Source organism: Agelaius phoeniceus, chromosome 9, assembly GCF_051311805.1.
Source record: "Agelaius phoeniceus isolate bAgePho1 chromosome 9, bAgePho1.hap1, whole genome shotgun sequence".
NCBI lineage: Eukaryota > Metazoa > Chordata > Aves > Passeriformes > Icteridae > Agelaius > Agelaius phoeniceus.
The window spans coordinates 15,884,457-15,900,280 of NC_135273.1; the positions used below are offsets into that span (position 1 = coordinate 15,884,457).

At 34.7% G+C, this 15,824-nt stretch overlaps 1 protein-coding gene across 4 annotated transcripts in view; it reads left to right on the top strand.

Moving 5' to 3' along the window:
• EXOC6 (exocyst complex component 6) overlaps window positions 1-15,824 on the top strand; it is an 85,778-nt gene that overhangs the window by 40,849 nt on the left and 29,105 nt on the right. For 2 of the 4 annotated variants that reach the window (XM_077183057.1, XM_077183059.1), the window contains 5 exons: window positions 603-714; window positions 1,516-1,650; window positions 4,606-4,785; window positions 7,818-7,847; window positions 13,410-13,551. In XM_077183057.1, the coding sequence (XP_077039172.1) occupies window positions 603-714; window positions 1,516-1,650; window positions 4,606-4,785; window positions 7,818-7,847; window positions 13,410-13,551 (599 nt within the window). Of the gene's footprint in view, window positions 1-602; window positions 715-1,515; window positions 1,651-4,605; window positions 4,786-7,762; window positions 7,848-13,409; window positions 13,552-15,824 lie in introns of those variants that run through there. The other 2 variants (XM_077183058.1, XM_077183060.1) reach the window with 2 other exon arrangements.

The window sequence follows — 15,824 nt, forward strand, 5'->3', positions numbered from 1 at the left end:
TTTCCTTAGCAATGATTTCTCCTGCAAAAAAATGTGCTGTCTCCATGTTCATTCCCTTTCCTATCCCCCCCTTTTTCTGAGGGAAAACACAATTCACAATTCACCCATTTTCTTTCCTCTTCTGGCCTTCAAAAGCTTAGTTTTAATTGGATAAAATAGAATTCAGAGATCTAAAATCTGGAAGGGATTTGTGGCCTTGTCACCCATTTCTGCACTGTTAAAGATGTAAATTACTCTCTTTCACACATTCTTAATTGATACTGTTTATAATTTACACGTACTAATGAGCACATGTTGACCTCCTTAGTAACTCATTAAAACCCACAAATTACTCTTTACTAACATCTGTGTCAATAAACATGTCCAAAATCTAAAAATAACAGATTTTGCTTCAGTGTTGAATTGCAGTTAATGGATAATTTGGTAGGTGAAAGAGGTGTTCTATCTGCTAGACCACAGAAAACTTGGAGCAGCCAGAATTTAAATGCACATAGAGAATTCTTAGCATTGAAAGTACCCTTGACAGGGAAGAAATTTAAATTATTAAGTATTGCTGTCAAAGTATTGCTACATGCAGCATAATTATAAATTTTTTTTTTCAGTTCAACAGAAATAGATGATATGCTCAGAAAATCTACAAATTTGCTGCTTACAAGAACTCTAAGTAGTTGTTTACAGAACCTAATTAAAAAACCTCATATAGGTTTAACAGAGGTAAGTTTTGAAACACATATTCAAAACTATGGGTTTTAAAAAATCCACGCTAAAACTAATTTGGTAAATGTAGATACACAGGTATTGACACCACAGAAAATCAAGTAGTGTTTGTTTAACAATTAAAAATGAGAATAAGTATAAAAAGCATCAATATCTGTTGCATACATAAGAACAATACAGTGTTGGGTCCTGTTGGGCCCAGGGTTGCCTTTTGAGAGAGACATGACAATGAAAGAATTTTGTGTTTTTTATGATAAACTGAGAGTTGCAGGAAATAAGCCAAAGAAATTCGCACTTTTGTTTACATGCAGAGCATGATTTGTGTGTTCTGTCTATCAGTTAGTACCACTAATGTTGAGTTTCTTTCTATAAAAAATAGAGTGGAATGGAATATAAGATATACTTGAATGTATCATTCTGCAGACAGTGTTATGACTTTTCAAGAGCAGTAAATTAAAAAAAAATCAAATGGCACAAATTAATATATATTATATCAGCAATATATTTTCCTTTATTTTCCCTTGTTTAATTCTAAACTATCAATTGGGTTTATTTCACTGGGTGGGTAGATTTCACTGAAATCATTGTTTTGAAATGGCATAATTTGTATTTAAGCTACATTATTACTCCTTAATGGTATTTGAAAGCAAACTTGAAAACTAACAGGAAATAGGTGGTAACCTGAAATACTGAAATGAATTTCTAGTAGCATTCTTCCTGAAAGAAGTAACCATTTACAAAATTAAATGACAGTAGGTGATATAAAAAGATTTTTACAAGAATTTTTGTCTCTTGTAGCTTGTTCAAATCATCATAAACACAACACACTTGGAGCAAGCCTGTAAATACCTTGAGGATTTTATATCTAACATTACAAATATTTCACAATTGACTGTTCACACTGCAAGACTTTATGGACTTTCTACTTTTAAGGTATGGTATATCTCATCCATTATATGACTATGTCTGAAAATTTATGTAAATGAAACATTTTAAAACAAGAAGGGTGAGAGCAAAGCTGCTTGTCTTCTCATCTTTGTCTCTAAAATAATTCTGAACTCTTAAGCGTTCAGTTGAACACTGAGTAGTTAAACCGTGGGTTTTTATGTTTTTAGTATAGAGCTAGAATATGTCACTGCATGGGAAACCTCCATATTATCTTTCAAGTGCATTTTTTATTAAGTTGTGAAGTGACAGATAAAGCTTAACTTTACCAGAAGCTTTTACTAAATTAAGCTCCAGTTTGTGTAACTTCTCCCTTTTTCTGAATGGAATCAAGCAAAACAGCTACCTTGATCTAAAATGTTTGTGTCTGTTTTTTATTCTACAATAGAATTATTTTGTGATGTATTTTCAAAGGGTGTAAGTATTGGTATAAAAGAAGTATTAGCAACTAGTGCTTGAACTAAAATGATTCTAGGATATTTTTGTAATTTAAGCACAAAACAAAAGTAAAAGTCATCAGGGATTCTACAGCAGCTGCAACTTGAACTTTAGGTATTTGGCATTTTTTCCATGCACACTGAAACAAAGGAGAGTGATTTCTTGCATTTATGGGATAAAGAGAATTAATCCTATTGAGAGAGTTCTGTTTTCTGCAATTCATTTTATCTCTTGATGCAATATGTGGTCTGTCCTACTGTAATATACCCTCTGGCATAGATGTTAAAAGGTGGGTGAGGTGGAATAATTGCAAGACGCTTCATGTTTCCAGATGATAGCTAATGATTCTCCCATTAGCTGTTGCTTGTTTTGCTAAGGATTAGTGCATAAGGCAAAAAAGAAAGGTTGTGGCCTAGCAACCATACTTGGTTACCATTGCCCTCCCAGCAATTTTACTAATTTTGGTCTAGGGTGTCTAGTTTGCTTGTTGTGTCTTAGAATTTGTGTATCTGTAGCTATTTTCCTCTAAAGGTAGGAATTTTACCAATCAAACATGCATTCAAAACCACTTAATACAGCCATAGTCTTTGATTTCAGTAAGAGGTGAGATATTCTTTATCCTTTAATTTAATTTAATAAATGCATTTGCAAGCTGAGTTACATTCTTTGTAGGTTGCTTATGCTGTTTAGCAGTTATGTTTAACACTCCTACAAAGTAAGTTCTGTTGGAGGGATCCAACACTGTGTCTGTTCTTAGTGAGTTTGCACTTTGGAAAAATACAGGACAAATGCTGACAAACAGAAGGGCTTTTTTTTGTGTGTGGTTTCTCTCCTGTCTACTTGCCTGGAGATCTTGTTAGCGCAATGTTCTCCAATTATAGTGGAAAATTCTTTTCTTGTTAATCCCTCTTTCTTCCCCTTTCTATTGTAATGAAAAACTGCTCACAGTTCCCCAACTGGGCCCTCACAGAGTTTGGTATGTTCTACTGTTATTAAATTCATCTCCTAGTGGCAAATTGTGTCACCTCCATTCTTTCAGAGTGGTCAAAAATCTCCTTTTATTAGCAGCATTGGTCAGGTTCACATTCCATGAGATGAGCTTTTACATCTACACTGTATTTTTTTAATGCAAGACAAAACCAGAAGGACTAGTCTTGCCATTACCAGAAAATCATTTTAATTGTTAAAGGTGATACGACCACTCCATGAATGACTTTGATTAAAAAAAAAAAAAAAAATCCAAACCCAAACAAAAAAAAATTTAAGAAATTTTGCTCTAAACCTAAGATACCTTTGCAAGTCCCATCATTATAAATTGTTGCAATGGAGGTTTTGTTGTTAATCAGAAACTTTATATGTAGACTTGACTTTAATTGAAACTTTCTTAGTCATTGCCGTCTACAAAATTGTGGATATCCACATACTCCTTTGACATGATGACAGGTTGCCAGATTCTTGCATGTTGGATTTGGAGAGCTGTTCAGTGGAGCCTTTCTCAAGTTGATTTGACAGTAAAAATGCTATTTTTAGGGAATCATACTTTGATATTTATTTATGGCAGGGCCGCGTACTTTCTTGTTTACTCCTGAAGTGCCTCTCAGCCTAGGGCCTGATTGAATTCTAAATTTGGCACACTCAATGTGAGGACACCTTTAAGCTCATAAATTTTTATTTTTTCTTTTTGCATTTCTTACTTATGCTTTTCTCAAATGCCATGTTTTTTGGATTGCTTTCTTCTAGAGGAAAGTAGCAATGGAAGTTTCATCTGCTTTTTGGTTACTTCAGTGTATCCAGGCTATTTTTACCCTCTGAAAACCTTAAGCAACTGATCCATTTGATTTAAGTCATTTGTCTTACTTGAATTATTTCTCCATACCAGTAAAGAAAATTTTATGTCGAGCCCAAATTAGAAAGATCTCAATATCTTTAAACTCCAGGCTGGCAGAAGTACAACTTTCCAGCAGCACATACACAAGCACCTGCTCATAGGTCCTGTTGGATCTCTGAGGAAGTCCCCTGTACAAACGAGGCAGAGGCAGCCTTGTAAACTCAGCTCTCACTAAATGCAGGACTTTGCTGTTCCAAAGAGTAGAATCCAGGGTGTGGCAAAGTAGGAGTGAGTAGGGGAGTGCTCTGCATCACTGTATGTGATGATCAGGATATTTAAATGAGGATGAAAAATTATGAGTATTCTCCAGATGTGCAGCTTTAAGACAATAATTGCATAAAAAACGTGATTACTTGACCTCTGTCCATGAAAGACAAAATTATTAGGGCCTTCTATTATTTTCTTTGTAAAAGAAAAATCAACTTTGTGTCAGGATTGATAAATTTGTAAGGCAGAATTAAATGTGTTTTTTAAAGTGCATTAAAGTACCAAATTCAATAAAATATTTTTTAATCTAAGAGAAACACAAGACTTCAGTTTTGTTGATGGATATCATTTTATCTGCATTTAATAATATTTTAGAATTCTGACAAGCATTGCACACTTTTTTTTTTCAGGATGCAAGGCATGCTGCAGAAGGGGAAATATATACAAAACTTAACCAAAAAATTGATGAATTTATTCAGATTGCTGATTATGACTGGACAATGTCTGAGTCAGATGGAAGAGCCAGTGGATACTTAATGGACCTAATTAACTTTTTAAGAAGCACATTTCAAGTTTTTACTCATTTACCTGTAAGTGTTCAAAATTAAGTTTAATTTCAAACTATTTGATCGTAATTTTATTTTAAAACAGTAAGGTTTGAACAAAAGGTTCTGGTTTTTGATTTGTGCACATGCTGACAGATGTATTTTTAAGTTTTTCTTAGCACAGAAATACTGTCAAATGGATATCAGTATGTTGGTGAAGCTTACCCATCAGAATACTTAGAAAATATTTTCAAATACTTTAGTCTAAATATTGTTACCAGCAACTAATTTACAAATAGTGTAAGAACTCAGGCAGTTTTCTAGAGCCTTTTTGGTGTACCATGTTGGTTTTGTGTGCACATGCATTGGTTCAAAAAATGCAGAATTGGTGTAAATCCTACATTTGTGCATAAGATTGTGGAGGTCTTGTATTCCCTAAGGCTTTTAGCTAAATATTTTTGATCATAAGAAGTTATTTGATTCTAGTTAACAGAGCTTCATTGAATGAAGTCTTGCTCATATTCAAATATCCTGTGTTATTTTGTCCCAGGAAAAAGGGTACTGTTAACCTGTCTTATGTATGAATTGTTACGTTCTGTTGTCTGATTTCCCCTTGCTTTCAGATAAAAAAACTGTATCTAGTTTGGCTTACCATCATAATGGTTTATAGCTTATAGTTCTGGAGTAACTTCAGTAAGTAATTCAAGCTACATCTGCTTTTTATCAGCTTGTCCTTGGTTGTTACAGTCACGCTGATGTCTGAGTGCTTTGCCCACCTGCAATGCTTAGAAAGAATAAGTCCTCAATGCATAGAATGTTTTGAGGCTTCAACTGAAAGAAAAAAATTCTTTATGTGCACAGCAAGATGTTGAAGCTGCTGGCATAGCAGGCTGATCTTGTCTTCCAGATATTACACAGAGGCTGTGATTCTTCTGTCTCCTGTTCTTTTAACTGACTCAAAGACAAAGGCCACTCCAACTGTATCATGTGATACTGATGTGAATGTGTCATGTGAGGCATGTGCCTCTGTGCCAAATCAGTGGAGCGTTTTTTGATAAAGAATAGCAAGTTTGTTAGATAATGTAATTCATTGTAACTTAGTATACAAAGCAGTGTGAACAAATGGCACTGCTCCTCAGTGGCCATAGGCATGTGGCAGTTAAGGGATGTGAAATTTGTAGAGCAAGATGTACACAAGTCTGTCATGAATGTATGCTGCTAAATGGCTGTTCAGAAATGAGCCACAGACAAAATGAAGTAATGTGTTAAGGGAATGCAAAGAAGCAGCTGTGGCATTCAGACTTAAGAAGTGTGGAAGGTGTAGAATTATGTGCCTGGGGGTACAAGTCAGCCTTTAGAGAAAGCTAGTTTCTGTGGAGAGGTTATTCTGTAATTTCAGACTCTGGTCAGGTAACAGGCAGGATGAAGAACTGTATGGACAAGTGGTCTGCTGTGGCAAGAGGTTTCCTGTAATTTTTTACTTATCCTGCATCTCATTCCCTGTCCTATCTTGACCAATTGTAGAAATATACAGTCCTGTGAATGCTGTGTGTGACCTGTGGAGTTTATATGAAAATGTGTGCACACTATGGTGATTCTAGTTAGATTTGTACTAATAAGTTATTTCTGTTAAAAAAAACTTACAGTAAAAGTATTTTCCAAGATTAGCCCAGAACCAGGTTCTATGACTCGCTAAAATAGTAAGTGCTTTGGAGTGATAAACTGAGCTAGATTTTTCACATGCTGTAATTAAGGTTTGGAATACTTTTAGAATTAATTTTCATTAATGAATTATTCCAATCATGTTACAGTGTCATTTCCATAGTAATTTTTGTATGGCAGAAACATTTCACTGCTCAAAATAGTTTATTAGAACTTTTTTTGTAATTAGCAGTCAAAGAACAAATCCCTAGCACACTGGCCATAATTCTAATAAAGAAAAGAGTGGAACAGCTAGAGAGGTCTCTTCTCTTCTGCCTTTACATACCCAATTGTGGTAGAGGGCATTGGGCTAGGACTAGGGACCCTAGTTGGCCACAGTAGTTCTTTGTTGTCACACTCCAGTCACTGACTTTCTCTTTGATATTGTTTCAAATGCTAGTCTGCCTGTAGAAATGTTATAATATGTTCTTTAACAATTTTTTTTGTTGCAGTCAGTGGGTTCCTCTCATTAGAATCTTGTTTTATTTTCGTTGTATGTATAAGCTGTGTAAATGCACAGGGATGTGTCTCCCTTTGTGCTTTTAGGTGGGGCTGTACTGAAGTGTTTCTGTACAAATGTAGACATAACTTTTCAAAAATGCATCTTACATTGTATATCTGGGTTTTGCAATTTGTATTCTTTTCATTGGAATATTAGAACTCTAAATCAGGTAGATCATGAACTGTACTGAATCTGCACACAAGGTGACAGAAGTTAGTTGGGGTCTGATATCTCTGTTGAATCACTGGAAATGTCTTGTGTCTCCAAAGCGTTTTTCTCCTCTCAAGTTTTGCGTGTTAGTTTCTCCTCTGTGTTTGTTTACTGTACTTAAGAAGCAATTTTGGAAAAGAAAACAGCTTTCTTCAATCCTACAGTTATATAGCCATAAGTTTAATGTTAAAATTTATTAATGGGTCATGTTATATTTAGATTCTTACTATCCTGAGCCGTTTTAAATATTGCTTGAACAAAGTATGTTAATAACACACAGATAGCCTCTGTAAGCCATAATGGTAAACAGCATTTATTTTTTAACCTAAGACTTTTGAAGTATATTCTTTCTTGTGATGAAAAGTTCTCAAAAGGCATTTCAACAGACACTTTGAAGTTTGATATTTTGGCATACAGTTCCTTATTACAGAAAAACATATTATTGCCAAATTAGTATTATTTAAGTTATAATCTCTTTGTTACACTTCAACAAAATACTGTATAAGTTCAGAGGTTTAGAAAATACTATTATGTAGCTATAATTGTTCTTTTTGTACACTTTTTCTTATCTTTTATTGCTACCAATTTTTTTATTCTTTTTTTTTTAAGTTGACAGTACATCTTAATTTTTTTGTTTTGACTGCCTTACTGGTTTCCTTCTCAGCATAACAACAATGACCATGCAGCTATGTCGGTAAGTAGATGCAAGATGAAGAAAAAGCATGTGAACAGAAAAACTATGAACTGCCTGCAGGCTTATTGCTTCAATTTTTAATCATTTAATAAAAAGACACTTTCTGTTTTGCTGATAACTTGCTGTGTACCTTGTGTGGATGCATGCAGGGATCAAGTTAATGACTAACATTGGGCTTTCATACACTGGGACAGACAGCAGGAGTCCTAAAAACCTTGCAGAAGGTTGATGGGGTGTGCCTTGCATCCCAAATGAGGTAATTTAGAGACTGAGACCTCGTGAAAGAGAGGTCAGGTATCAAAATACAGCTATGAGACATGCATACAGAATTAGGATAGGGTGATATAGCTGAATAAAGTAATCAGTGAAAGTTCTGTCGTTCCTCTGCTACGTTTGTCTGGGGTCAGGGGAATGTGTGTACTGGTGTTCTTTATTTGCTTTTCCAATTTTTTTTAAAGAAGCTGATGAATTTAAGAATTCTCCTATCCCCTGGTTATTTTCGCATTGTAATTTTTTTTCATATGGCATAAACATTGTCATGATAATGAAAGTGATGAGGTTATTACTAAATTATTAAAGCTGGGGAATGAATCTAGCAGTGGGCTCCCAAGTTGTTCAGAGCCTAGAGCACAAGTTATTAGTGGAGCTGTAGGGAGGTGGAGGATTTAGTCTGTTAAAGAGAAGGCTGAGGAGAGATCCAGTGGCAGCCTACAACTTGTTGAAGAACAAATACAAAACTGGTGGAGCCAAACTTCTTGGTTGGACTGACAAATTCAGACGTAGCCTTGGTCACAGGTTGAAGCTTGGGAGGTGGAGCTTTGATATTAGAGGGAAGATGTGCTTAAAGAGAGTAGTGCAGTTTGGAAGGAGATTGCACAAAGAGGCTGCTGAGTTCCCATCCTCTGCTACTTTGAAGGGTCTAGGAAAAAAGGTCTGTGGACCTGAAGTAGTGTTGGCAGCAGTGCTCCAAGTAAAAGGTTGGACTAGATGACAATGTTGGTTCATTCCAATCAACACTTCCATCATCTGAATACTCAGCATGCTGGTGAACTGTCAAGCTAATAGGTGTCATGAGCTCTGTGTTTTGTATAGAAATGTTTCCTGTTAGTATTGTATAGGTCTCAGGCTGCTGGTTATTTCATGACTGAGGGCTAACAGAATTTCAGCAATGTAGGACACAGAAGCTGTGTGGCTTTGGGGAGGTTATAATTAGAAAGTCATGCAGTTTTTAATGGTTCTGTTTTCTGAATTCACAAGAATTTAGTCTTTTGGGATTATGTTTATGTCCCGTTTTAAATTAGTCTTGCAGTTTATAGTGCCATTAGATGCTTTGAATCAAACAGCAAATTAAAGTTTCATTATACAGCCATTAATCTCATGAAATAAAATGGATGATCGAATTTGTTATTAAGAAACTACCTTTTTTAGTTTTGTTTTGAAGAGTTAGGGAAAAATGTTTCCTTGTATTTCCAGATCAGTTAACTCGAAATTATGTGGGCCTATATGTAAGTGGTTTTAATCTAAGTTTAGAATTAGCTGAAATTTTATTCTAGATATGTGCCTAGTCAATACAAAGTTGGAAAAGAGTGACCATTGAAAAGAGACTGTTGCAAATTACTTTCAGTTAGGTATTTTTAATTGTTTTGGTAGCATTTGGGGCAGAGACTGGAAGTAAAATTGATTCTTAAAAATTCCATTCATGTTTTTATCATACTTGTATTCTATCAATAGTTCAAAAGTTGGAGTTTTTGACCTTGAGTGATAAAATTTGTATGTTTAATTTATTTGCATTTTCAGAAAGAATAACATTATGTTATTTCATATTGCTATATTAATTCTTCACCTTAGCATCTTAGATTTAACGGGTAAGTTTTTTATTTTCTTTTTATGCTGAGGATGGCAGTTTGTGTTATTTTATTGTTTCTGTGATTGGCAGCAAAAGCCTAATTTCACAGCTTGCAGTGAGGGTGAAGGGGTGGTGGTTTTCTGCAGCTATATTCAAAAACTGTCAATCAACAGCCTCCACAGGCTACTTAGAGAATGGGTTTTCTTACTGACTTCTCCAACTGCTGCTTCATGCTGTCTTTGATTGGCACAGCCTGGCAGGGAGGATGGATGAATCTGTCACTGGCTGGTTAATTGTGTTGCTGGTCTCAGCCTGACATCAGGTCTTTGACTCCTAAGTGGCTCAATACAAAACAAATTAGCAGATTGTAGTCATATTTCTCATTCTATATGCTTTGACTTTGTTGAATGCAGTCCATAAATCATATTGACTGACACCATAGTGAATGATGAAAGCTGCTTTTGAGACAGCTAGCATGGGCTTTAGAAAGCAGCGCCGCGAAGGTGCCGTGGAAGGATGCATATGGCTGACCCTTTGGGAATTTCCTAGGAGCCAAATGTCTCTTTACTACAATTGTTCTTAGGAGAAAAGCTTTTGGGTCCTATAAAAAAGGATTTAATATGTCAGCAGATTCTCTTTACAAGCTCCTTTGAAATATAAGAAGTTTGTCTAAGGGTTTTCTCTTTTTACAAACTTGTATTTCAGCAAAATGTGGAGGCTGGGTGAAAAAACAGTTGCCTTTAACACTGTTAGCAGGTGTTTTTGAGTATAGAATAGGGTCCTTGTTTCCTAAACTTTACACTGATTGAGTGGAAGAATAGGTTTTGTAGATAGGAGCAATTAGCATAGGCACAGCAGAGACAATAGTAGTGTCTCCAAATGGGTGGCAACTGGGGCAAATGTGAGAAGCCTGCTGAATCTCTGCATGCTGTTGAATATAGGTATTTAATTGCTAGATAACCATGGCCACCCCCACCCCCTTAAATAATAATTGTAATTTTAAAAGGCAAAAAACCCAAACATCAAGACTGTTTTAAAATTAGCTGATATTTGTTCAATCCTGAAAAATAAATGTTATTGCTATGTTCACAAATCCTTATATTTCCTCTTCAAAATGCTTTATGAAAATTTGGCAAGGAATTGATGATGTGGTAGATGTTGGAAATTTGGAGATGAATTTTTAACTAGATTCTATTTTTCAAACACAAATGTTAATTTTATTCTTTTCTGGGTATCATATATCCAATGTAATTTGAACTGGGAAGCCCTGAATTTTGAAGAGGATAACATAGTATAGTTCACATTTCTCTTAGTTAAAATTCAGCATTTTGATAAATATGCGTAGCTTTGTTTTTTCTCTAAATTTGAGACTATTAAGTGTTTTTTAGTATATATATCTACTGTGTATTGTAAACTTGTAGTATTTGTTGATGTATCATTTGAACAATAAGCCTGTAGTTCAAGTTACATAGTTGGAAATAGTTTATATGTTAGGATGTTTCCATTTTATGAAACTTCAAAACCAACATTAAATGTACATGTATTGATACTTATTTAAAGTCCGAGTGGCTTTAGCTGTGTCATTTTTGTATTGTAACCATTATCTTGTGCTCCAGTACTATTGATATTTGCCAGAATGTAAAAATTAACTACACATGCTTGTTAGAAATATAAAATTCTGTCATTTAAGATAACAGATGAGTACACTTTGTTTCCATATGAAATAAACTGAATGTTAAAATTTTTCATGACAACCTATTAATCTGGTTGAACTTTTATTACATTACAGTGGCAGCATAAATAGGACATGGAGCTGATTTGATGGAGCAGTACATTAAACAGAGATGCACTAGTTGTTCCATTAAATCAAAATGACATTTCCATTAAGTATTTCAAATGCACTACACTGTAATTACATGAACTGTGGCCCATTTAGTCCCCTTCTCACCTCCCTTTTTCCTTCCTTTTTTGCCTATTCTTTTTTTCTTCTTCCCCCCCCCCTTCCCCCCCCATTCATATTGATATTGTTCTGCTGGGGGAATAGAGCTGCATGTCTCCCAGTATAATTGCTGTTGGGTTTGGGAGACTTTTAAGCATGCTGTTCTTGTATTGTTTCCTACATTCTTTGTTGTCAGTTCATCTATTTTGCTCAAATATGTTATTTGCTTTTCTGAGATTTTCAATTAAGAAACTGACATGTCATTTTAGATAAAAAGCTCCTTACAGTTCAAGGTGTCCTAATGCTAGAAAAGAATTAGCAGCAGCCATTTAATGTTTCAGTGTGAATGTGAGGAGGGTTGAAGGCTTTCTATTGAATTCATTATATTTTAATTACCTTTTAACAACTAATGGATTTTTAAAGCGTGAAATATTTGGGGCCAAATTTGCTTTCTGTTATGAAAATTTTCTGCACATGAAAATTCAATCATCTTAGCAAGTTGACATATTAAGGACAAGATCTGGCTCTTCAGATGCTGGAGCAGAACTTTCCAAACTTTTTGGGACAGTGAACTGTCCATTACAGTTGTTCATTATTTATATTCTGAGAGTCAACAGTGAATTGATCAACCTGACTTTGCAGAAAACAGCTGGGGAGCCATTACTTTAGAGAAGCAGGTGACATCACTGTACTAATGGATAGAAGTAAAACAATAGTGCCGTGTGCTCCAGTAGCTCTGTTATGTTATTATGATTTCTTTTGTGTTAATGTGTTGTTATCTTTGTTTCAATATCATTGTAACACACCCATCAGTTGAAAGCAGTGGTTTCAGTACATTAATCTACAGAGATTCTTGTAGTTGCATTTGACACCTAAGATCACTCTGTTTTAAGAGATGGCAGTGCTGTGAATAGAATAGTGCCATCTGGTTTGGTATCTGGTCTCAAGTGGTTTTCTTAAGTTTAAGGTAGAATTTTGTTATCTTTAAATTTTTCTGTACTAAATTTTAAATAATTTATTCAGGTTAATGTCAGACTTTGTGTTTTGTTTTTTGATCTCATGTTGGGAAAATTGTCTCAGTTACATGTAGATGATGGGGAGAGCAATATTGCCAGCTAGACTGTGATTGGGAAATTATTTCTATTTTGTACAGCAGAGGGCTACATTTCATTTTGTAAGTAGTTGATCACTGACAGCACTGATTTATTAAGCACCTGAGATGATGGATAAGCATGAATTTTTAAAGTAATTCAGCAACAAACTTTGAGATGGAATCTGAGCAGTTAAACTACCAACAATTAGCACAAACTCTTACAAGAAATGCCTCAACCAATTGCAGTCATTTTGGTTTATGTAAAGTTGGGGGTTTATTTAATTTGCTATTGTTAAAAATATGCTGCATGTTGGTTTTCATTACATTCTTGCTTTCATTCTGTTTGGGTTAAAAATATTTAAATAAATCCACAAAGCTGTTCATGTGCTTCAGCAACTTTAATTGCCATTGTTTTGGAAATGTCCTTGTATTTGTGAAGACTGTTGGATTACTGGAAGAAATATCAATAATTGTTTTAACATCTATTTAATCTAATTCTCTGTTTGATCTAATAGAAACAAATCTAATAGGTCGAAGAAATAACAGGAAGTATGATCTCTCTCCTTCTAATCTAAGTTTTGTATCATTAAGACTTAGAATGTATATTAAAATCCAGTCAGATCAGCAGTTCTTTAGTGATGTATCATTTGTTTCGATTGTAAAACTTGTTGCTTTTTCTACTAGGGAAAAGTGGCCCAGACAGCTTGCATGTCAGCCTGCCAGCATCTTTCAATGTCCCTAATGCAGATGCTACTGGACAGTGAATTAAAACAAATAAGCATGGGAGCAATTCAGCAGTTTAATTTAGATGTGATACAGTGTGAATGTAAGTATATATTCCATCTGTATTTGTCTTAACATTGAAAAAAGTTACTTAGTGTAAGCTATATCATGATCCTTTTCCATAATCTACTAAAACTTTGTCTTTTATTGAAAGTAATATTACAGTACATCTTCTTGTAAAAGTATTTATAAGTAAGTATGTTGGCATTCCTGGGATTTTTTTTTAATGCAACTTTTCTTTTAACTAAAATACCTAAATTGAAACAACATTGTTGTTACTCCTAATGGGGTCATAACCACTATATCCAGTAAAAATTTAGTTTAGTACAAAATTGCCCAAAAGTACTACATAAATATTAAGTTTTAATGGTTAGGAAAAAAAAGTCAAATGTCTATAAAATTCTGATGTTTTCTCTTGAGTTCATCTATTATGATACAGATATTTAAATGTGCTTTTATGTAGGGTTTTCCTCACTCCTAGAACTGCTACTGCCTTACTATGCAGAATAGTAGTACTCATTTAGTGAACATTAGATGTTTTCTTACTGTCACTGTTTAAATATGGTATCAGAATTATTTTGTAAACTGGTTCAATACAGCACTGAAGGCAGGATTAATTACCTTGTGTTTTGCATGGAGCTTGTGGCTCAGGGTGAGCTGTTTATCTGTAGGAAGGAAGTTCCATGAATAGGTGTTAGGACTGTATAGTTGGTGGCTGAGATACAGTGGAAAGGCTCACTAGAGATTTTTTCAATGTGTATTTTCAGATTCTTCTCCTCTGTTGTTTTTTTTTGGTTTTTTTTTTTTCCAAAGTATCTTTGCTGTTATGTATTTGAAGCACAGAACTCAATGATTTTGTTGACAGCTGTGAAATGGGGCAGTTATTCAAGTCATATCCTGAGGCTTTTAGTTTGGATACATGAAAAAAATTGGTGACTACTACATTAAAAGCCACCTATGGGAAACTGAAAATTTAATTTCAAGCAATTTGGTTAGCATCACAAAAGGTTCTTGTGGGACAGACTTAGGGGTGTTTTTGTCATTTTAACCATATACTTGTCTTTTCTTCTCCTGCTTTATTTGTTACATTCCAGCTCAATTCAGTAACAGGTAGAGCAGGCATCTTTCTGACAGTCCCTCACTGTCCAGCCTTAAGGCCTTTCAGGGTATGGAACAATCTGAGAGGACTATCAGGGTCAAGTTGATAGAATATTTGTGATTGTGACATTAAAATTCCATGATTGTACAAGTTAACCAAGCAGATCATGGTTTGACTTCTCTTACTTCTAGTATGCTGGATGTTGCAAATTTATTAGTGTACTTTTCAGGTAGGTACATGGGAGCATGTTTGTGCATTTGTGTAGTTTCCTATATGTAAAAAAAGCTACCAGTTGTTAAAAGAGAAATTATACAGTATTCATAGCACTGACATCATAATCATTCATCTTAACAAGCTGAATTAATGGAAGCACTAAACCATCATGTGCCTTCTGAACACATGGTGTAACAGTGAAGAAAACTTGTCCATTACAGTATTACTCTGTTTCTAATATTTAAAATATCAGCTGTGAACAACACAGTACTTCACGACTCTCTGTAGATGACTAATGCCCTGTTTCACCCTGGGATTTCTAGCAGTACAGGGCTAAAATGAATATCTTGCCAGTGACTTTCACAGTATGAACAGTATGTTCACAGCAGAGAAGGGAGAAATTCCACTGTTTCCAGCTGTCATCTGGTCTTTGGCTTGTTTTCAGACTGTTTTCTTCTCAGGCAAAGGCTGATATGTGCCCTGATTTGTGTCATCCTAATTTCTATTGCCATTCTTTCTACCATCTTTGGTTGATGCACAGCAGAAACTTCATCAGTGAAGAAATCTTAGTAGAGTTTTATTTAGTCTAAAATGATATTTCATTATTTTAAAATAAAAAAGTAATATAACTGTAAGATGACATGGTTTTTCATATGTAGCTGTTATTCTGAGTATATGGCATGGACAGGACATACCCAAGCTTTGGCCAAAATAAGAAAGTTTCATAAAGCTAGTAACTTAAAAACTGAAAAATACATTCTTCCACCACTGTGTAATTTCTAGCATGGGCTGTACAAGGCTGATAGAATGAGCTTAATTTCTTCCTATGTGAAAAGCTTTTAAAGCATGTTAGGAAAAAATTATTTTGCACAGAAACCCTTTGAGCAGTTTAAATACAATTATGGAAGCTTGTCAGAGTAGTGTGTTGCAACAAACCACATTTTGCAGTCTGTGGAATAAAGGAGTGACACAAGATTTTGCTCAGACTGCTTTGCTGATGTGGT